The 23,098-nt window shown below is 39.6% G+C and overlaps 1 protein-coding gene across 1 annotated transcript in view; it reads right to left on the bottom strand.

Moving 5' to 3' along the window:
* brinp2 (bone morphogenetic protein/retinoic acid inducible neural-specific 2) overlaps positions 1 to 23,098 on the bottom strand; it is a 203,675-nt gene that overhangs the window by 79,022 nt on the left and 101,555 nt on the right. Inside the window, exon 3 of the mRNA XM_020099489.2 lies at positions 2,628 to 2,818. Coding sequence (XP_019955048.2) covers positions 2,628 to 2,818 — 191 coding nt within the window. The remainder of the gene's footprint in view (positions 1 to 2,627; positions 2,819 to 23,098) is intronic.

The following is a 23,098-nucleotide window of genomic DNA, read 5'->3' as shown; positions in this document are numbered from 1 at the left end:
GAACAGGCTGATGTTATCCTCAGAAGAACTGAAACTAGATTCTGCTTTTTAATTTGACATTTCTTTGGTGGGCTGTCACTTTCTCACTGCTTGTCTGCTGCGCAGGAGATAATACACTTTCCTTTGCTTCACTCCCTTTCATCAGACAATTATAAAACCATTAACACTAAAGCCAATTAACCGAAGAAAAACACAATCGACCACAGACCAAACAGCTCACACAGATACTGTTACTGAGTCTAGAAAGTATTTTTTTATTTTTAAATATCTAATGTAATCAAATCTTCTGTCAGATAGGCTTACACTCATTTAAATGAACAATGAGTAACACATTGGGGTATCAGGAAGCGTTGCTGATCGTCACAAGCTGTTACCTAAATGGTTGGTGACATTTCAAACTTTCTGAAAGGTCGAAGCTCTGTGTATTTAGTGGACGTTCTCTGAATTCCCTCCTCTGCAGTAGATAACCTGCACTCTTCTCAAACACATGGGGCAGATTATTTATATATGTGTAGGAAGAATACACATTTTATTATTTAGCACAAGCAACTAGCTTCCGCCACTGGCTAAAGACACATCTCTTCCGACTACACCTTGGCTAAGAAGATGATACAATACAATGTAAAAATTCAAATTCAAATTTAAAATGTTAAAGGTTCAGTGTGTAGAATTTTGTGATATCTAGTGTTGAAGTTGCATGTTGCAGCTGAACACCCCTCACCTCACCCTCCCCTTCCAAACATGAAAAAGAAACTGTGGTAGCTTCAGTCGTCATAAAAACTGAAAAGGTGTTTAGTTTGTCCAGTCTGGACTAATGTAAAAAACATGGTGGTCTCCGTAGAGAGGGTCCCCTCCATGTAAATATAAAGTATTTAAATATAAAGGGTCTTTTCTGGGGTAAAGAAAACTAAAATTCATACAATTTAGATGAAACAAACTAATGAAAACATCATGAAGAATATCCTACATTAAATATCTGCCAATAGTTCCCTTTCACCTAAATCTTACACACTGGACCTTTAAGTCGTACTTATATATATATGCAGTTTTGCTTTGACGCTAATGTACTTACATGATTGTTGCTGTTCTGGGTTTTCTGTTATGGTTGAATGCACTTATTGGAAGTCACTTTGGATAACAGCATCAGCTCACTGATAAGTAATATAATATATTATAATCACAGTTAGGGCAAAGAGAGCAAGGCTTTAAAGCCATTCAGGGAATCACAGAGAAATTGAAAGAGCAACATTAGCAGGGATTTAAACCAGGATGTTTCCAGAATGGCTTTCTTGTTTCTTGTTACAGTCTCAATCCCACAATGTAATGCTGGAATGTCCCAAATCCGAATTTACTTGTTATAGCCAGTGCTTTGTAGACAGTGGTGAAAGCGAGAACACGGGTGTAATGTGACAGCACCTCAGAAAAGCAAGTAACACAAGCTAACAGCTGATCAAAAGAACAACCAGATGATTCTTAACATTTTTATATATTTTCCTTTTGTAAACTGTTACTTTTTTTTACACAAAAATAGCAGTTTCATGTGACCATAGTGGAGCAAACTAAAAGAAGAAGAAAAAGACTAAGATGAAAACTGTAAAAATTGAGCTCTGGGATGTGGGCATTTTCTCAACTAAAGTCTAATCAGTATGCAGACTGACTAAGCCCATTTACTTGAGGCTGTTAATTACATATAGAGTCTAAATATAAGTCTGCCAATGCATTAATCTCTGCTTTATCTCCCAGGCTGATACGCTAGTGCAGATACCCAGTGATAAGTGGCACAAATGTACGTGTCTGCGGATGCAAACACAAAATATCAGAGAGATTCAAGGGAGAGACAAGATTTGGTGTGAAATCAAATTGGTGGTGTTTTCAGTTACTGGTGGTCCAGTGTCTGACAGAACTGCTAGGTGAAGGTGTGAAGGGAATTTCAGAATTAAAAGGTAGTCTTTTGTCAAATTAAAGTCTATTATATCTCTTGTAGTTACGTATCCCCCGAATATCATACGTATTCACAGACTATCATAAGTGGCATCATTAATTGGCCTTGGTACCCTTGGCTTGCAAATCTCCCTCTGACTCACTATCAATTTTCTACACTTTAAATTTGTAAAGATGTGAACACATGTTACAGAATCTGTGCTGCTGGGTGAGGACCAGGATCAGCAGTGGGTCAGTGTCATGACGCCGACGCTTTGAACACAACACAAGGAGCACGCAATCGATACCGCTGGCAATTCTGTTTTGTGAGTAACTTCTCTCCTCTGAGATCCCGAATAAAAAGAAATCCAATAAAGGGAGAGACACATACCAAGAAATGGGTCAATTAAATGTCTTCTCTGCTTTGTGAGGCTCTTGCCACTGTGCACAATGTTCATCAGAGGGAAAGATGAGAGGAAAAATCTGAGGAAAACAACCTTGGTTGAATGCTGGGGGTGCAAGGTATGGCGTTTTTGCAATTGTTGCTTTTCTCTCATTTTTCCTTGAAAGGAAAGAGAAGCAATACATCCTGTGCTTCCACCAGCACTTCTCTAACAAACGCCATAACTCCTCTGAGGCTCTATTTCTGGTGTGTCCCGACACCTCCTTACATGAGAATAAAGGTGACACCTGCAGTCCTTCCTTACCTCCCAGGGTAGCAGAAACTAGGAAGTGGGTCCCATACTTCTTGATGAGGTTTTCGTGGATTTGCTGCAGGGTTGGTCGTCGCCCCAGTAACCGGAGGTTGCGCAGGAACTCTGGTGCTAAGGGCAACGGAGCTTTGAGGAAATCTCTCTTCTCCGTGGCCAGGCTATTCACCTTCCAGTGGCTGAACTCCCTGAAATTATAAACACATTCGAAGGTTCAACACTCTTTAAACACGGAGAGGGTACAAACACACGCACACAACAGAGGCTGAGCAGGTACCTCAGTACGTTTTGAGAATAAAAAGGAGGTTAAAGGTACTGCTAGAAAGTCAAACTGAATTGACTCTTCCAACAAAAAGAAAGACCAAGTATTTTTTGAAAAAATGGTAGCAAAGTCAAGGAAAGCCAGATTGGATTTCACAGCCCAAATCATAGATTTGTCTTCAACTGCTGCAATAATCTCCTGCAATTACACAGAAATGTCAAAGTCGGGTGCTGCACACATTCTCTGTTGTCCAAGTTTATCCTGGCAGCCCCTTGGTAAAAACCCATGCGATAATACAACAGGAGGAGTCACTGCAAGCGAGTGGGTGCGTTGATGACATTTCTGACAGGCGACAGAGGAGGAGCCATACAGGTAGAGGTCATCAATGAAGACGAGATTCTAGAGCTTGTTGGTGATAAGAGCCAACATTAGTGCTGTTAATGAAACAAGCAACACAGAAAGGATCCCTTCAGGACATATGGACAATATTTGGTTCAAACCATCTGTGAGGTGGCAGGTTGACTTTAAGTTGGCTTTTTTTTCCGGATAACTTGTAGCTATCCAATGTGTAAGCAGGGTGTCTGCAAGTTTTAACAAGTTACTTTAAGATGTTTTACTTCTTCAAGACCAGAATGAAAGAAATATAAGACCTATGTCAAGCAAGACAGATGTGATGGAATATCGGAGTCAGATCGTTACTTACAGTAGCCCATTATTCAGTATAAGGTGAAGAAGCCTAATATGCCATTATCTTGCATATTGAGTTATCTCACCTAACCAGATGTCTCTCTCCCAGTTTTGTTAGTTGTTATTGCTTATTCCTATTTATCGAATTTACACCTCAGAAATTAATATAATGCTAATAAAATATATATATATATATATATTTATCTCTGGGACTAACCACTCAGCATGTTTGTGGATTGCCTTTGCATGCAGGTGAACTACAGTATTTTGTCTCAACACTTAGGATCCTTAAATGGATAAATCGCTATTTCATACAATCAGCACAATTCTAAATTAGACTCAGTTCAGGTTAAGGGCTTATAAAAGCTGCGTTGAACAGGCAAAACTCGCACTGGCAAGCCCACAGAGAATAATCACCTGACTCTGCAGTTCCCCTCAGATCTGCAGAGCATTGTAATGTCTCAAAGCAGTTTGGTTTGGTTGACAGCTCACAACTTTAATGTTTTCCAACAGAAGGCAGCTCTTTTCAGGAAAATAAAGCATCGGAGTTGACAGAGACTAAAAAAACCAGTTAAATGCAGAGTGAATACTGGATTTACATTTGACAGGTGGCTAGAAGCATGGCTCTGAAGACTGTGAATGTTGCTCAATGCATGCATTCATGAGATAATAATAATGTATATTGTGTTTGCCGATTTCCATGCTAACCCAAAGTAGCAAGAAATCAAACGCAATCATGACGATTACTCACAAATGATTTTGAAATGAAATCAGATAACACAGATTTGTGAATAGTATTTTAGCCCATATTTCTGCATGTTTGTTCAGAAAGTGTGGGTGCAAATACAGAAATGCTGCTCCCAATGAGGATTAATATTGCAATATTATAATTGATTAAAAACTTACTAAAAAGTAGAAAACCCATTATTTCTGCATCAAAGGCCTCCACTACAACATCTGCAGGTAAAAAATATGTATAATTTTTATCTTTAGTTGGCTTTTACAGGCTTAATATAATAATATGCAATGGTTCTCTGGAGTCATCCTGTTGTAGGTTTCCTTCAGTTTTTAGGGTCATTGTTGGTTCATGTTGGTAAGCTGTACACACAGTGATCCAGATCAGCAGCCCCCCATCAATGTAACTCCACACTGCTTCACATTTGGGATGATGCAGATAATGCAGTCATTTCAAATGGTTCATTTTATTTTATGGTTTTATCTAATTCATATGGTGAAAATAAAAATCCAATGTATAACCAAAACACATAGGAGCTAAATAACTGAAGTGCAGTCTGTTCCATTCAACACTGACAAGTGAAAATGTCAGAGTAGTTAAAAATGCCTCACATCTGTGTTGCTGAGAGGAAGGAATATATAGACTAATGTCAGACTCATCCTCTCAGGAACCCCTCTGACCTGGCTGATCCTGGCCACAGTATCTAGGAGACTTTGGGACTGGGTGACATTTAATTCCAACATTTCAAAAACGTCCATGTTCTTTAGCTGTCCAGGCAAATGCCAGGCCGTAGCAAAAAAAAACAGTTTCTGCTCCGCTGGTCAACAGAAGAAAGTGACAACTAGTGAAACGACTAGAGCCTGATAATCATTTCATCACCTCACTCCTGCACACAGCAGCACACAGAGCTGTGTGAAGATTATGGAAATACCAGCAGAGAAGTACAGATCTACCACTTCTGCATACATTTACTGCAAAACAAGGGGCGCTGAATACTAGCACATTATTTCCTCCAAACAAAATACCAGGAGTGTCCCTCTGTTTCCCCAAGAGTAATCTCATTCTGCTTCTCTCTCGCGCGCTCTCTCTCTCACACATACACACACGCACAGAGTGGACTATGCACAGAGGGAGGTACATACACTGTATCACTGTCTTAGTTTCCTACTAGCTGCCTTTTTGAGGTCAATAGTTTACTATTACATACAACATCATGGTGTAATTATACCGTTGACAGCATTGTGCCTATACTGGGAAAACATACAATAGCCTTTTTTCCTTTAATAATATAAAATGAATATGCATAGGGTCACTCAAATGGTCGTATGGCAGCGAGGGACTGTAATAAGACTTGAGTCACTGCTATGCATATTAGTTCTCAATGGAGAGCTCAGATTTGTAACCATTTAGCACTGTGACAAAGCTTACCATAGAGGGATTGGACCCGCGAGCATATGGTCAAACCAGTGCATCATTAGATGCTTCATTCTCACATAATGTTCCAATTAATGTCTGCAGCCTGGCCACAGTCACAGTGCAATTAATACAAGATATCATTAACTCTGGCCACATTCTTCTCTTATTAAAGTAGGGCAACTCAGGGGAGCGCAGACTGAGGGTATAGTACAGAACTGCAGGCACAAACAAAAAAGACGAGAGCAACTTTTGCTTCCTCACACTTATTTGTTTGCTCCTTCTCAGCATGTAGCCTGGTTATGGCTAAGCTCAGGCTTCTGGGCTGCTCATGGCCCGCAAGACAATTTGATCTATAAATAACGTAAAATAGTAGAGTAACATTTGCTTTAGGATGGTCGCTTCTCGCTGCATGTGTGTCAGGTCACACTGAGGGTGAACGAAACACATACATGCATGTGGGATGTTCCACTTTCCACTGGAAATTAAAAATATATTTTTGGATCATTATGGCCTGAAACATGGCGCTAAAGTGGATGAATTGCAAGGGAAACATTATTTAATAATAAAGCTCTGTCTGGGTGGATTTCCCGCTGTAGGTTTCCTTCGAACTCTACATGTTTGTAAGCCGTCCACACCCTGAAGCAGATCACCCATTAATCTAACTCCACACTATTTCACATTTGGGATGATGCAGATAATGCGGTCATTTCAAGTGGCACATTTTATTTTATGGCCCTGTTTTATCTAATTCATATGCTGACAAAATAACAACCAAAACACATGAGAGCTAAATAACAGGAGTGTCTTGCTTCATTTATAATATATATATATATATATATATATATATATCTATCAACAGTCTTTTGTTCTCCATTTGCTTTGATTGCTCATGAACACAACATTGTTCCGTGCCTTATTGGGTAAAAATAAAACAATTCCTTACTTTCTGCCATACACACGGCCTCTTTCAAGTTGGTTGCTGCAAACATATGCTTGGCTGTTTTTTTCAAACTGCCCTTACTTATGTTACCAAGGCTGGACACAATAGGAGGTAAAGTATTATGATCTAACGCAATCTGTTACAATCCAACACCAACGAGTCAAGAACGGCTGTCCCTGTGAAGCTCCTCCTGCGCTTATGACGAAATGTTTGGTGGAAAGTTTTGGCTTTGTTGAACTGGACTGTATTAAAACGTAATTACAACAATTTAATAGGCAGTATATATATATATATATATGAGCTATTTTGCTTTGTTCTTCTTCTTGTGTCCTGCCATCTTCTCTTTATTTCATTGTTTTTGTTTTACCCACAGCATTTACTTTCTCGCAGATACTCTCCCATATCGTGTTTCTTTGAGGTCGCTTGCAGTCACTCTGCCCTCCATAATGCTCCATGGCGGAAACCAGTAACACATGCAAAACACTAATTTAAATACTACTGCTTCTACTACCATGTTTGCACCTGTTACCCATGCAATCTGTTATAATGCGCACGCAATTTATCACTCTTTATGTGGGACCTTTGTAAATCAGGCCCTTAGTATATTTCAATACAAACATAATAGCATGCATTTTAATTTAAGCTATAATTAATTTGAATTATTTTATTTAAAGAAATGTGACAGTTTGATCACAAATTCATGACCGTGTTGATCCCCTGTAAAAAATCCACTGCAAAGCACTGCACCATTGTCCACCTACTCCATCTGTTGTTAAGAGACATTTTCATTATTAACTGTCCTACTTCTCTTCCAGAAAATGTAATGGTCTGTGATCCCTTAATGGCAGGTGTGTGGCACTGCCTGAACACTGCGTGCGTTTGGTCTGTTCAGAAAATAAGTGCTAAGGAAAAATACAGCTCTTGTGATTCCAGCAGTGGTTACATGACAAATATCCCAACCCAAAGGTCAATCTCATTTGAAGGCGACAAAATTAGTCTTCAGCTATCACACGCATCAGCAGGCATTAGTTTTAGCTCAGTATTTAGACCAGCCAGTCACAGGACGGCAGCCAGTGGTTGCACACAGATTAACTGGGGCTGATTTAGACTGATGTGGGTTTTTTTTGTGCTGCTCCACAGTGACTGAGCACAGGGAAGCAGGGCTGATGGCAACACGGTCAAAAAGGCAAAATAAGAAGAGAGGTGCATCATTTACTTTTCTCCAATGCTCCGCTCTCTAAAACGTTGAGTCTGTTGGCTGACTGTTTGGCTAATGATGATAGATGGTGTTAATTAAAAGATTTTAGCACAGCGCTGATTGCACTCCGGCTCTTGTGCTTGGTTTCTGGAGTTTTATTTATTTATTTATTTTTAATAGGAGAAAACTGAATCAAGCTCTGCCCATGCAAAGGCTTCCCTTGGATATTCATTAACATGTTGGAAAATAACATATGGATTTCTGTGAAACCAGCACCACAAGTGTGTGTGTGTGTCCAATTATTGTTAAGGCTTTATTATATTATTATCATGTGATACACTAATCCTATGAGGGTGTCAGAGGCCAGGAGCCAATCCCAGCTGACATCTGGCATGAAGCACAGGTCAACAACGGCGTTGTTACAGTGCTAACCTACAAACCACAGCACTGCCCCCCCCAACACACTAAAAGAAGGTATTTCTAAATTTTAAAGAAGACCATTTCTATTAATACCATTCATACAGCTGTTGTTGAGGTTCATGGTGAGTTGAGTCAGTAAAACTGAATATTCCAACAGTTCCTGAGTTTTTTGCCATTGTACTTCCACCCCTATAAACAACGTCTGTAAATTACTTGCTGACTGTGGTTGTCTCTTCTTCTTTCTGTTCCACAATGAGTTTGATTTGGTTTGGTTTTAAATGAAATGTCTCTAAAACAACTGGATGGATTACCATGAAATGTGTTCCCGTTTTCACCCAGCGCCTTCATTGTGTCCAAATGTCCATTCGTCAAATACTTTTTGACTGAAATACTAAAAATGAATGAATGTTCCCATGAGCCACAGCTGTGCATTCTCCTGTCATCAGCATGTTGACAATCACATGATAGCACTTACCTCAAAATCAATTTTCACAAGCCGCCCATGACTGTATCTCATTGTCTAGTTTTCATTTTTGTGCTTATTCGTCTGAATTTGCTCTTGAAAACATCAATATTTAAAATGTCTTACTAGTGCAGATGACAGCGTGGGTAATAGCATAAAGAGGAGTATTAATTCAGGCCTTCAGAAGCAGTGGAAATGTTGAAGCAGACCTTGATGTCTTATATCCGTATCGGGAAGCTCCCAGTGCTGCAGCTGTCTGTTCATTCATCAGAAAACATCCATCATCACTTCTCTGTGAGTTATCCACCACATGCATTCATTTACTCTTCTTGCTCGTAGTTACTGACAACCAGGCTTTCAGTGTCACTTTAGAAATACCTATTTACACAGCCAACCGAGGTTTCCTTTCTTTTATATTCTATCTATCTTTTTCAGCTTCTTCTGTTTTCACTTCAGCATGTGTCGTAGGTGTGGATTCCAAACTGTTATCACTCCCTGCTCTTTAAATGCTGACGCTTTATCAAACCTTGTTGTTTGACTGACCAACATGGAACCCTTCGACATCTATACTGGTGTGTATATTGACACACAGGATTTTCAGCTGACCTCACCCACAGCATAAGAGACACCACTCCAGCTGTCAGTGAATGCCAATGTAAACCCATCCACCAGAATATTGAATGCATTGAGACCTGACATCCTGATTGGAGAGTTTAGGCATGGCAAAGATTTTCTGCCAAAGTATTTTTTTTCTCCACTGGAAATTCAATCAGTCAATCAATCAAACTAGTTTTTTTGCTTTACAGAATAAAAAGTATACAAGTAGAATAACCGAACAGATGCAATACAAACACCACCCCCTCCAGCCACATCCATGCACAGAGCAAAACAACAATAAATGGAACTATCATGCATTTAGGAAACACCATAGGCAGGAAGATAAAAAGATAAAGAAAAGGACAAGATAAAATACTAAAAGTAGGATATAAAGACACAATCAAGGAAAATAAAAATAGAATAAAATGATACACGAGCAAAGCATTCTAAGATGACAGAATCAAATCAAATAAAAGTCAGATCAAAGAGGCAGATCTTGAGTTTGCTTTAGAAATATCTGCGTCCTCTGCCGCCCTCAGGTCTTCAGGGAGACCGTTCCAGAGACATGGACCATAGTAATGAAAAGATGCCTCACTGTTGGTTTTTGTCCCGACTTTGGATGTAATTAAACCAGAAGACCTGAGGCTTCTGGAGGGTTCAGGGTGAAACCAAGCTTGATAAATAGAAAAGGACCCAGACAATTAACAGCTTTGTAAACCAATAAAAGGATTTTACAATCAACTCTGAGGCTGACAGGCAGCCAGTGCAGGGATTCGGTGTAATTCCAGTTTTTTTTTAATGATTATCCTCATCATTCCTTAACAGAAGAACAAAGGAGATACAATGAGTTTCCATGATGGCTATGAGCTTAAACCATTTGTGCTGGGCTTTAAATACCTTAGCATCGGAAATCATGGAAACCAATTCATAAATAGCCAGGCAGATTTAAATGTTATTTTCAGCTCTGTTACGATTAATCTCATTACAGTTAATCTGCTATCATACATTTGGATGAGACTGGTTAGGCATCCAGAAAAATATCCTTGTAAAGGCCTTATTGGGTTTGACTAAGCATCAGTATTGGGTGAGAATGGGTTTGGATTCAACAGTCAAGACTGATGCCAACTGCAGTGATGATGATGATAAAGATTAGTATTATTGTTAAATTTGATTGACTGAACAATTGAGAAACCAAACATCATTGACACCTGATATCTTGATGTTTTCAAGTGGGCAGAAAAATAAGTTCCAAAGTAAAAGTCAGAGAGAAGGTGAGAGAAAGGCTAAGAAGAGAAACTTGCGAGTTCAGTTTGCTGTATGCACTTCTGCATTTTGTTCCACGGAACACCACAAACCCATTTGTTCCACGTTTTGAGTGATGATGAGAGGTTTGTGGTGTGAAAGTGAGCAGAACTGAAACTTTATAATGAGCAGTTTCACCTGAGTCAGGTGAAGTCTAACCCAAAGTGACCCACATACAACTGCTGGAGCCGGTGGCTGGTGGAGGGCAACACTCTCAGTTTCCTCCAGGAAAAGTTGTGCTTCACTGCTCGCAACAAATCGGCCATGCAAATGGGCCTTGATCCATGAGAGAGGGGTGATATTTTTCAACAATTTACTTCAAAATGTGATTTATTATATTCAGGTAAACTTGCTTGCTGTTGGGAAGAAGAGGAAAGAAGGGAAAACAAGTTGACAAGGACACTACTAGAAAGCTGAACACTGACACAAATGTTTTTTAAAACCCACAATGATCTGAGCACATTTCTCCAAAACAACACAAGACTGAAGGACACTTTAAAGACTTTTCCGTTGGGTTTACTCCCTCTATTGAGCACAAACTGTAGGTTTGCAGCAGTTTCTCATTTTGCATTTATAACTTGGCATTTCACTGAGCACTGGCTTTAGTGCTTCTACTGGTAAAATAAGATGTATCAACGAAATGTAAAACTGTGAATCATATTTCAAAATGTTCAGAAAAAAAAACATTCAACCCTGCTTGAGTTAAGTTTGCTTTTAATTCTGCATTTTGCCTTGTTTCCTGTTTTATTTTGAAGCTCAGATCTTGTCCTGTCCAAGGTCAATTCACGTCCTGCTCTCCTGATGACCCACAGCTTCTCTAATGTGTCTCACCTGTGTCTCATTGTCTCCTCCTTTTTTAGTCTCTGAGTTTCTCTGCAGTTCTGCGTTGACACAGATGAGTTCAGCGTTCCAGCACTTTATTCAGTATAGTTCCTACATGTATGACCTCTGATTCTTCTTTTTTGAAGGTTTTGATATGTGTGCTGTCTCTTCGACTGAATTATGTCTTCTTTTGTACAAACACCTTGCTGCATACTGAATCCTTGGCCTCTGAAAGTTTCATCCTAACGGGAAATTGATGTTTGCATGATCTTGTTCAAACTGATCTTTAAAACCATTATAGTTAAAGCAGTTATGTTTTACAGAAAGTCTCTTTCTGCTACCTCAAGTCATGAGCTCACGATGACAACGTGAGGTGAAATGAGGATTGCTTTTGCAAGAGGAGCAGAGAAAAATGGGTTTGTCACAAAAGTTAGAAATGTATGTAGTTTAAATAACTAATGGGGATTTAAGAAATATTTTATTCATGTTTTTCTGTTAATAATTTAGATCAGTATATTATTTTGAATTTAAAACTTAATTTCAGTAATGTTAGAATTTACTATGGTTTACTTACTGACTTAGGTTGGGATCAGTAGAGAAAGGACATAAAAATTCTTATGTAGGTACTAGAGAATAAATTGTGTCTGAGTTAAAGAGGTTAAAGTGTGGGGTTCTTTTGTTGCAATGGATGACACGCAGTCCTTGTTGATGAGGAATCCTTCTGTCATTGCAAAAATACATCTTTGATTTGCAATTTAAAAACAGCACTCATTTAAGCCAGATCACCACATTACCAAGAGCAGCTTCTGTAAGGTCAGTCCTAGATTTGTTCTGAGTGACGTCCCAGTTTTCCAGGATGTAGCAGCTGGGTTAAAATGACTTATTAGTTTCTTTCACATCAGAAAGTTAGAAATAAAACCCTGTCAAGAATATGACCCCTAAGAGTTGCTGCCAAACATTTCTAAATAGAGTTTTACACCCCTGCACCAAAGTTGTACTTTTCTAGCCTGAGAGTCAAACCCAAGTCCACCGTCCTGTCATAGGATCCAAGTTCATTAAAACTCTGTCCTGTCTTATGGGAGCCCACTAGAAATAGACCCTCCACCCGTGGAGGAGAGTGGAAGCCAGTGGAAGATTTTTTAATGATATCCCAGTTGGTCCCGTCAGAGTCATTATACATCCCCTGAAAGGAATTAATCTGGAAGCTGCACTGCAAGGGACCTGAAACAGCATTCCTACCATGACACTGAGGTGGAGCTGTGACATGAGGACAAAACTACATAAAACTGCAGAAGATTTATGACTGATTCAGTGGGACTTTAAGTTGTGCACCATAAAGTTTGTTCAGTAAGTTTCAAGTATGTAGCAGACTGGGATTTGGAGTTTTTTAATACGAAGGGGAAGTCAAAGCTATTTAATGTGGGGTAATGTTAAATTGCGCGTGTCCTGAATCTGTACAAGACATCACCTGCCTACTTGTGAGGCTGGCGTATCTAGGTTGAGTGTCTCTGTCAGCTATTTTTAAAATTCATCATGCTCCAGCGGAATGTTGCTGGTGTGAGACATGGAAGCGTGTGCGATATGCTATGACACTGCTGAGATTTGACATGATTGCAGTAAATTGCAGGAGCCATTTTTAGTTCTGCACTTCAAGAGGTGCAACATGTGAAGGTGTGTGAGGCAGTTTAACGTCAACAAACAGGGCAAACGAGTTTCAGTGTAATTTATAATTATCCTTTTCAGCGTCATTCCAGAGCATCATTCAGTTGCATAGCACTTAAATACTTTACAGGATAAAAACTGCACAAAACTAGGAATTAAAGGATTACATCACCTCCATTTAAAACACCTATATTATCATGCCACATACATGTTTGGCATCATTAGTCATTTTATCAATTTTCAATATGATATATACAAATAGTACAGGCCATTTTGCAAAAATGATGACTACTTTTAACTTTAAGAAAATGTTGACTGGGGTTTATGTAAAACACATGGAATTGAACCAAGGCTGTGGCAGGTTTGTGGTAGTAAATGTGTATGAATCCACTCATTTCACTTGAATAACGGATTAGTCAAAATGTCGGTTTTGTAGAGACGCCCATCAGGGTTTCTTTGAAACTTCTTGTTTGGTCCAACCAACAATCCAATATGCAAACATATTTTTTATGACAAAGAAAAGCAATGATTCCCCACATTGAAGTTATGCCTCAAATGTATTGCCAAATAGTCTCTTCAGTGAAGATACAGCTTGAATCATGACTCCACACGAATGCTAACATTTCTCTGTGTCTGCTGCACGTGTTGATAGCAAAGAGTCTCCTAGTAACTTTATGACTGATGACAGATCAGTTGTTTTTACGCCTGTTACACTGTGGAAGCTAAAAAAACAAATTAAATCTATCCAACAGTCATGCAACCTGTAGCAACAGACCTTTGTTGTCATGGCTACAATAGCAAAACTGCTGTCGAGGCTGTGGAATTGTCATGACTTAGTAAAGTTCAGGAAACGGTTGTGGCTTAGGTTAAGATGAGTATTTCTTTAAGCAGGTTAGGTTCGCGGACAATAGAGTCCGACACATGCAGCTGTCAAGTACGCACAGGGACATATTTATATATATTTATATACATATATATATTTATATATTTGCCTCTGTTGAATGAAAACGCTTTCGGGTTAAAGTTCGGGTTAGGGGGTAAGATTTAGGCTTAGATTACCTTTTTCGTCATCAATACAAAAATATGATATGACCATACCTTAATAGCTATTAAATAGGTACTACTTTAACACATGTTTAAGTTTGTGGAAGAGTGAGGGATAAAATGTCATTACTGATTCCACATGGGAGACAGGAGTTTTGTGTGTACATGTACTCACTGAGACCTCTTCCACAACCTCTTAAATCTACCTTAATCACCTAACTCCCATCTTTGCTCTTGTCATAATTAATAGACGACATATGGGCTCATTGGGTGATCTGATTTTACAAGCTGATAGTCTAACCACTACAAGGTAACAATACTTTTTACATCTTAAAGGATCAATAACTTAAATTCAATGATATAATAAATAAAAAGTTATAGGCCAACATAAATAGTGCTTTGTACATATGCCACTTTGCTGAAAATGGTAGCTACTCCTTTCACCATTAAAATTAGATTTTCATTGATATATTATGTGATGCACTGAGCTCTTTACCAGATCAGACTCACAGGTTAAGGTATAAATAACCAATAAGCACAAATAGTTCCTTTAATATAATCATGTATGTAAAGCACGATTTTAAAATATTCACAAGCAAGTAAATATTCATGTTGAATGTGAAATGTTAAAATGTTTACACAGAACTTCTCCGGGGAATATACATACAGGTTGAACATTCACTCATTCATCTCTACTATATGTGGAAGGCAAGGACGAGATAGATGAGTGCTCCAGATAGCGTATTAGAATAACTGCATGTCCACAATATTTCCATGTGCATTCTTTCTCATTGCAAAACGTCCTCTCAGGCATCTGAATGCAAGAGCACCACCCCTCTCACAACTGCTGAAAAGCCAATTTTGTCCAAAGAGCTGAACAGAACGGGAGCAGCAGCTGCAGCGGCACTGTCACAAACCTTCAACAATTGTACTTCACGTGTAGATTCCCGACATGGTGTTGATCCAACAGCATCAGGCTAATTGCTTTAAGAGAGGCTTTCCTCAACAACACATTTTGTAAGGGAGGATTTTTTTTTTAAGCCTGAGGAAGCAGTACTTGCTCTGAATTTCCTCACCAACCACCTGCCTCTGTCTATTAGTGTCATAGTGGAGAAATCAAGCAGCTGAATGTCTCACTTCCACTGTTAAATTTCTCTTGAGCTATTTTAAGATATACCCATTCCCTAACCTCCCCCTCAACCCTCTGTGTGACTGTTTTCAAACTGTATGTAGGTGTGTCTATGATGGTGAGCTCATGTGTCCTATTTTTCATTGAAACTAAACAGGGTTTGGGTTTTGAGTTTATTTATAATACTTGTATCCACGTCTTTCCTCTACAAGAGAGACAAGGTCTGTCCCCTCAGCATGAGCAGGCGTCCGTTTGATTGTTCCTCAGGCTGAATAACTGTTCGAAACGGAGATTCAAACAAACTAAAAAATGCACAGCTTCATGGGCAATTGCATTATTCATAAGTCTTCCTGAAACAGGGGGAGATCCTTAGATATTTATAGGCAGTGTCTACTGTCTATAAAGCAGCATGAAGACTGCCTGGATGCTGCTTTATTATCTGTGTTCAATTAGTTTTAGCTTATAATTATATTCCTCCACATATTACAAGATAAATACTCCAAAATACCAAAGTTAGTGGTTGTATGACACATGTTCCACCCCTCTCAGCAGAATTGTGTTGTTAAGTGCACAGTTGAGGTTTACAACAGGCAGCTGTGTCTTGAGGCGGAGTGCTCACACACTCACACAGTTTTGTTTTTGGTGCTGCCTTCATGTGCTATCAAAACCCAAAACATTACACAGAAGGCAACCAGGCCAAAGTCTCCAGGTGTTCACAGTTTGTTCATCGACTAAACCAGGCTGTTGAACATGTTTTTAACATTTTAATGTTTTAATAATTAAAAAATGAGATGATCATTAAAAATAATCTTCAGTGTTGTGTTTAATTGCAGAATCGTCCGTTCACAGCTTCCTTACTGGAACTGCGTGTGTTACAGCGCAAGCGTAAAAAAGTTTTGCTCTGCTAGTCTGTGCATGGGGGAGCAAATATAATTTATCACAATAATTTCATTTGAATTGAATCGAGACCTTGTGAATCAGAGTCAAATTTATTTGGGCGATACCTAGCCCTAATTGGACAGTATGAAACACACAGTTCCCCGTTGTCATTCTTCCTGCAGAACATCTGTATTCTAGTCTTATGTGACAGTGGAAGCCTAGAAGTATTCTTATTAGTATTATTCTTCTTATTAAAGCTTGTTTTTCTTAAAATGATTGTATTTGTATTTAACATTTGAACTATTTTTGAACTCTACATCAGGCTCTGTTCTTATAGTCATAGTCACCTCTCTTATTTGTATTATTTTTATACTACAGCTTGGTTGAATTTCCTATTGTGATGTGTTCTTTAAAACTTCAACACTAAGCCCACTTTGGGAGAAGGTGCCCAACCCAAATTTCGAGTTGCCCCCCCCCCCCCCAAAATCTAAGCAGTCTAGATCCGGGCCTGACAACAGGTTCAACCGATGGCAGCAGTGAATGAAGGACTTTGAATGAGCATGAAAGAGAGCTCCTGGTATTCCCAGGTGATATCGAAACATATTTACACAGCTCTGGTGAGCAGATGGTATCATCACATCATGGTGCTCTGAATTTATCCCTGAAAAGATGTTGGTGTTGCCTTTTCTTTTATCAGATTCGAGCGGTGAATCTTTACGTTTTTATGTTGGTGACCACTGAAAATGCAGATATGTCTCTCTCCATTCAGGAACCCAATAAAGTTTGTAGAAGATCCGGACAAAGAAGTGGATGCATCCTTTTTTGACAATAATCACCATTTTCAAGACAAAACCGATGTAATAACAAAGCTCTGGCTGTTGCAGCTCTTCTGTAGAACGGAAGGCGTAAGAACCGTTCTGCGGCGCAACAGCAGCCAGTTGTTGCTGTCGGTGGTGCGATGACCCTGCTGCCCACATCAAACTGCATAAAAAGCATTGCACAGGCCACAGCATCTGCAACATCTTGCTGCCTACCGTACAGAATCTGCTCTCTCTACGAGTTCTCCTGAAGTCTGCCACCACAATGTCCTCGATCTTGGCTCCATTAAGAGAAATAAGTTGTTCACAGTAATCCGGGAGACATGTAGCAGCCTATTCTGGAGCTTGTCTCTCAGCAGGAGAGGTTGGATTGTGTTGTGTGGATTTGTTCAGGTGAGAAAGGGATGGTTGAGGTAGGTGGCGTTGTCAAATCCAAACTGAGTCTTAAATGCAGTGTGTCAGAGGTTTATGTGACATTCTTCTTGTACGCTGAACTGGATGAAGTTTGTATCTTCTGAAACTGCATTTGTTCATATCCAAATACTGTATAATTCTGCAGTTGTGTACAACATGTAATTTTCTCTGTGTCCCCAAGTCTTCCTTTCTCTCTTCTTCCACTGTGCCACTTAAATATACCCTGTCAGAAAACTTCAATTGCTTTATCAGAAAATGAAATAATTCTGCCTGAGGACAGAAGGAAAAAAAAGGAGGCAGGTATTTTGTTATATGCACAGCTTCAACCAAATGAGATCAGGTATTGTCAGTCACAGCAGAGGATCGTGAACCAACTCACCAACTCCCACTCTCCACTTAGCAAATACAGACTGAACCTTAGAGATATTATTCAAATTGACTCTTTCTAAATTAAAGGAGAGAGCGCACACAAGTATCAAGCATACAAATGCAGGTTACTCCGTTTCCCTTTGTATCGCCCCGGAGCCATTTCCCCCACAGAAATTCTACAGACTGAAAAACTTTTCCAGCTGGGATGAATTAATTGAATCAGTACGTGTTTATACACAGATCTGGTGACACTTATTATCACAGTGAGCTGTCCGTGCCCTGGTGTGATGTTATTTCACAGGGCACGGTCATGAACTGCATGCAGACATGTGCACACATGTGAGTACGAGGACCAATTACAATCCAATTCCGGTGCTCTCGTACCAGGCGAAGATTGCCTGCTGCCCCTGGACTCAGCAATATGACACTTATTAGAAGAAAATGCTGGCAGCGCTGACAAATTCAACGCCCCGATCTGAACCAGTGTTGACAGCTATTTATTTTAAAGTGAGCCATCAGGTTTAGTGCGACCTCAGTATATATTTGGCAACATAAAATAAATAAATGTATGGTGTAAATGAACCAGTGTTCTGAGATAAGATACGAGATTTGCTAGAGGGCAGTCAAAAAAAAGTAAATAAGCATGCAATACTTATAATTATAATTGTAAATAATTAAAAAATATATAAATGGAATAAAAACTAATATATAGAGTGTAAAAAAAGCAGAATATATATATCCAGCTTGAGAATATATGCAGTGGAATGGCTTGTGCAAACTATGCAGCAGCCAGCTTTAGCTTTTGATAAATCGAGCTCAACAGTGACCGCCCACACTAGAACTGCTCTGGTTACAGAAGTAAATTCCCCATTTGTTTCCTTCATTTAAGTTTCATGAAAATGGTAAATGGTCTGCATTCATACAGAGCTTTCCTAGACTTGACGACCGCTCAAAGCACTTTACAGTTGCTTGCCATTCACCCATTCACCCATTCACACACACATTCATGCAGTGCTTCTACGGGCAGTGCTTTTTCAATGAGAGGCAATTTGGGGTTCAGTATCTTGCCCAAGGACACTTAAGGATGTAGAGAGGGAAGACTGGTTGGTATGGGAACGACCGCTTTACACCCTCAGCCACAGCTGAAGTGGCTGTAAAAAGGGTGTTAAACCAGGGAACCAGGTCGAGCAGCTATAAACCATTGCAGATGATCTATATTTCCAATCCATTCCAGTTCTTCTTCTTTGAATTTTAAAATAGTTATTTGCTTTGCCTATCTCTGAAAAAATGCAACATGATGGAAGCAGAAACCCTGGGTGCTCTCTGTTAAGGGTGAATCCGTTCATAGCCGGCACGATTTTCATTCGATTATCAGCTGCTACTATTACACCTGAGAATCGTGGGTAATTCTCCATAACAGTGCAAATAGAATGTGTTTTTCTTAAAAGGCTGTTGATATCATGCTGAAGCATATTACATTGTTTCCTCATCTCTCCTGATAAGACTTGTTTGGGTGGTAACAATGTCTTGGCTGATAAACAACAGCTACCTAAAGCTTCAACAGTAATGTAACGCAACATGGCTGATCCGGACCTGTGTGGTTGTGCTTATCATTACTCATGGACGGCTTCCATATGTTGCTTTGTGGCCCAGTGTGTAATTACTGTGTGTGGACTTGGTGTCACACCACTGATTCTCATCAACCGGCCACTGGAGCGCACATCCAGAGGGCACATTGCCTTCAACAGCCTCTCTAGTCTCATCAACAAGCTCGCTCAGCAGTTTATTTTTTTCCAATGCGAAAAATTATGACACCAATTAATTTAAAACTAAAAAACGGGCCTACATTTTCTCAAAGTCCTGATATGTGTGATTTTCCCCCAACCAAGAGGTGCCCTGTCCAAACTAATGGTGATACTTTGCAGAAATGTTTTCAAAATATGGCTCTCATCCAATATATGGCTCTCACCATCTCCTACAAGTGTTCTTATCTGGTGTTTGACAGATCGTTGATGTAGACTTTGTTGCCACCAAACATGTTTGTCTAAGACATTTTTCTGTTCACGTCTGGACTTAGATATTTATAAAACAAAGACTATATAGAGCGACATTTTTTTCAAAACAGAGGGGAGAATACCTGATCCTGTTCCTAAATCCACAAATTTGTGAAATCATCTCATATTGTGCATTTTGTAATAAGTTAGGTCCTTGTTTATGATTGAGACTATTTTAACAAGGACATTGAGTCTAGGTGTGTGTTTCCTTGCGTGTAGGCTGCACACTGGTTAGAGATGAGTTCATGATTTTCTTCTGGAAAAAGTATTTTGACTGTTAGAATATTGGTAAAGGTATATTTTGTTCATGAATATATGTTTCCAAAACAACTAATGCATTCTTTGTTTGGTATCGTTACAAGTGGTTAAACAGATATATTATTTGTTGTTTATTTTGTATCTTCTTTCTTGATATTAGGATATTAGGAACTATTGTTGTTTATATATGTTAATTGATGTCTAATGCAAAGTGTTGGGGACGCTAAATTATCTGCAGGCAAAATACTGTTTACTGGAATTTTTCATGTTCTGCGTGTTATGGAATTTTCATAGACACTGTCTCTTGTCCTCTCTGGGGCAGAGTGCAACAGGCTGTTGTGTTTGGGAAGTGCAAGAGCTTGGGGAAGGCCAAAGGCTTCACTCCCTAGACATCACAGATATGAGACTAAGCAGTCTCTAGATCTTGAAAATACATTTCATTGTTTAGGAACTAGCAGACCAATAGACTGAGTGATCTGTAGGGGTTTTAAGTGTGACCACAGGAGATGAGACTTCATTATATGAGAGAGCATCATGCACAGTTGTTGTATTGATGGATTCTGATTTTCTCCTCGGCCAAGTTTCAATAAATATTTCAGCATAAGACGTCAAAGGGCTCCTGAACGCTTTCTTCACTGATGAGTTGACCATTGATCAGAAGATTTTCCACAACACTGCGTTACCAACCTGCCTCCTTGGATATCAGTACAATAGTATAGTGAGCTACAATCAATACTAGTCTTCAGTTACAGAGAGTGTCTCAGAAAATGATATGAGACATACTATGCTTCCCCCGGCTTCACAAATGTATCAAATATATAAAAGCGAAAGGCGACTGTACAACCTTCGTCATAACTGCAATTGTCTTGTTCTCAAAATTGCAGAATTGATGCAATAGGACCCTGCAGAAGAATCTCATTCGGTGAGTTCCATCATTTATGATGAGGCCACACTCAGCACTCAAGACACTTTGTGGCTGTGGGACGAACTGTGAACACAACAGTGGCACATTATCATCTGCTCCACACGTTGGGCATGTGTGTGGAAAAGAGGTGCTGTTGTAAACAGGAAGCAGATTATCTGTTGCTTAGTTGGTGGCATTGTTGCAGCAAACACCACGAGAGGAAAAGCAATGGTGAGCAGGGACTTCTTTTGTTGGACCAGTTACATTCTTACGGAGAGTGCGTGATTAAATTTGACATTTTAATTAATGTTTCAATAATAATCACCACCCCACATAAAAATGTTCCATAACTAACACTTTTGCAGGACAACCATCGCTGTATCATGGGCTTAGTGCCCTAAAATGATGTGATGGGCTAAAGAACAGCACTGTACAGAGCACTCTGGAAACAGGTGGCTGTACGAGACTGCAGTCGACCAGAATGCACCTTGCACCATCCTCGAAGCCCTAAAAGATCTGACAGTGTGGTAGTTTGCTTGTTTCGCTCAGTTTGCCAGTTCCCAGTGTGCTAAACATTAGGCTTACTTCCAAACTGCACAATGTGGTAGAACTAACTGGTTCTTAGCACAACCTGGGCACCGTCTGCTCTTATCCATTCGGTCAATTTGTCTTCCACTCTCACACTGTAGGGAAAACAAATGAGAACACACACACACATACACACCTTCCATCCTCTAACCCTTTCCAGAAACATACTCTTTTTTTAACCATCCCATTTCATCATATTCTCCGGTTTTTCTGTCGTTCCCCCCTTCCCCTCCCTGGCTCCTCATCTCCCTCTCTCTGTTTTACCCAGGTATTATTCGCTCACACTCAGCTCTTCTGTGGCCTCTTTCTTTTTGCCTTTTGGGGAACTGTCTTTGTGTGCTGTTCTGCAACCATTTGCTAAGTAAGCCGTTTGACTGTTGCTGCCTATTTCCTGCACCCAGTTGATCATGAAGGCAAAGGATAAGTCTGAACAAACCAAACACGCTGCATCAAATGCATGATTTTAGCAACACGTTAAAGCCATTCAGTTTCTGGATAGTGAAGGCAAACACCGCTTGTTTCCGGAGTAGCCTTAGATAAAAGATAATTAAAGTGTATACATGAGTTCCTGACCCAAAGTTGTTCTACATGCTTGATTAATTATGGTGTAATTAATCATTATCATTTGTTTTTCCTGGCCTAAACTGGCAACAAACTTTAAGACCTGGTGTAAAAACTGATGGAATCGCTGGAACGTTGCCTTGATATATTTGGCATTCGCTGGCAGCCATCCTGCTGAAGATGCAGCAGGGAGCAAAGAGCTGTCAACCTGCTTTAGATGCCAATTTGAAATATTTTGTTAAAAGACTATGGCTGACTCATTCCGCTCACACATGCCCTGTGGGTGTTCCACAAAGTGTGTGAGTTCAGACAATGAGGAAAACTTCACATGATTGCAAACAGAAGAAAAGTTTGTTGAAAACCTTTGTGGTAATGATGTGTACAGACACAACATGAACTCATCCACTGTTCCACCTATGACTAAGAAGCAGCGGACGGAACAGCCGATCTTGAATTTCATGGAACGAGATCAACTGCGGCTTTCTCAGGAAACTATAAAAACTCGTAGAGCAGTGATGAGGAGAAACTTACAGTGAATGCTCTTTTACTGTGCTCAAATGTGAGTTGAACAGATGCCTTCAGCTACCTCATATTTCACTAGCCTTTGATCCAACCAGGCCATACAATAGGAATCTCTATCATTAGGATTTTATGGATATCAAATGTGAACAGCTGCAGGTTTGACTACAACCCAATTTACACAGGCAGGAATTGTGCACCTTCGTTCCACCTTGCTGTTCCGTATGAAAAGTACAAACATGGGATGGAGGGGCATTGCTGTTATCTCTGTATGTCAGAAGTGGGGGTCATCACAAAGCAAGATTGTTTGTGTGCAGGACAGATGCTGTTGTGCTACGTCATGCTTCGGATTCCAGAAAACCTGCAATCAATTTCACCCATTAAGACCTTAGAGGCAAAATGAAAACACACTCTAAAACCAGCTGA

Source organism: Paralichthys olivaceus, chromosome 16, assembly GCF_024713975.1.
Source record: "Paralichthys olivaceus isolate ysfri-2021 chromosome 16, ASM2471397v2, whole genome shotgun sequence".
Classification (NCBI taxonomy): Eukaryota; Metazoa; Chordata; class Actinopteri; order Pleuronectiformes; family Paralichthyidae; genus Paralichthys; species Paralichthys olivaceus.
This window is presented reverse-complemented; position numbering and strand designations above follow the sequence as displayed.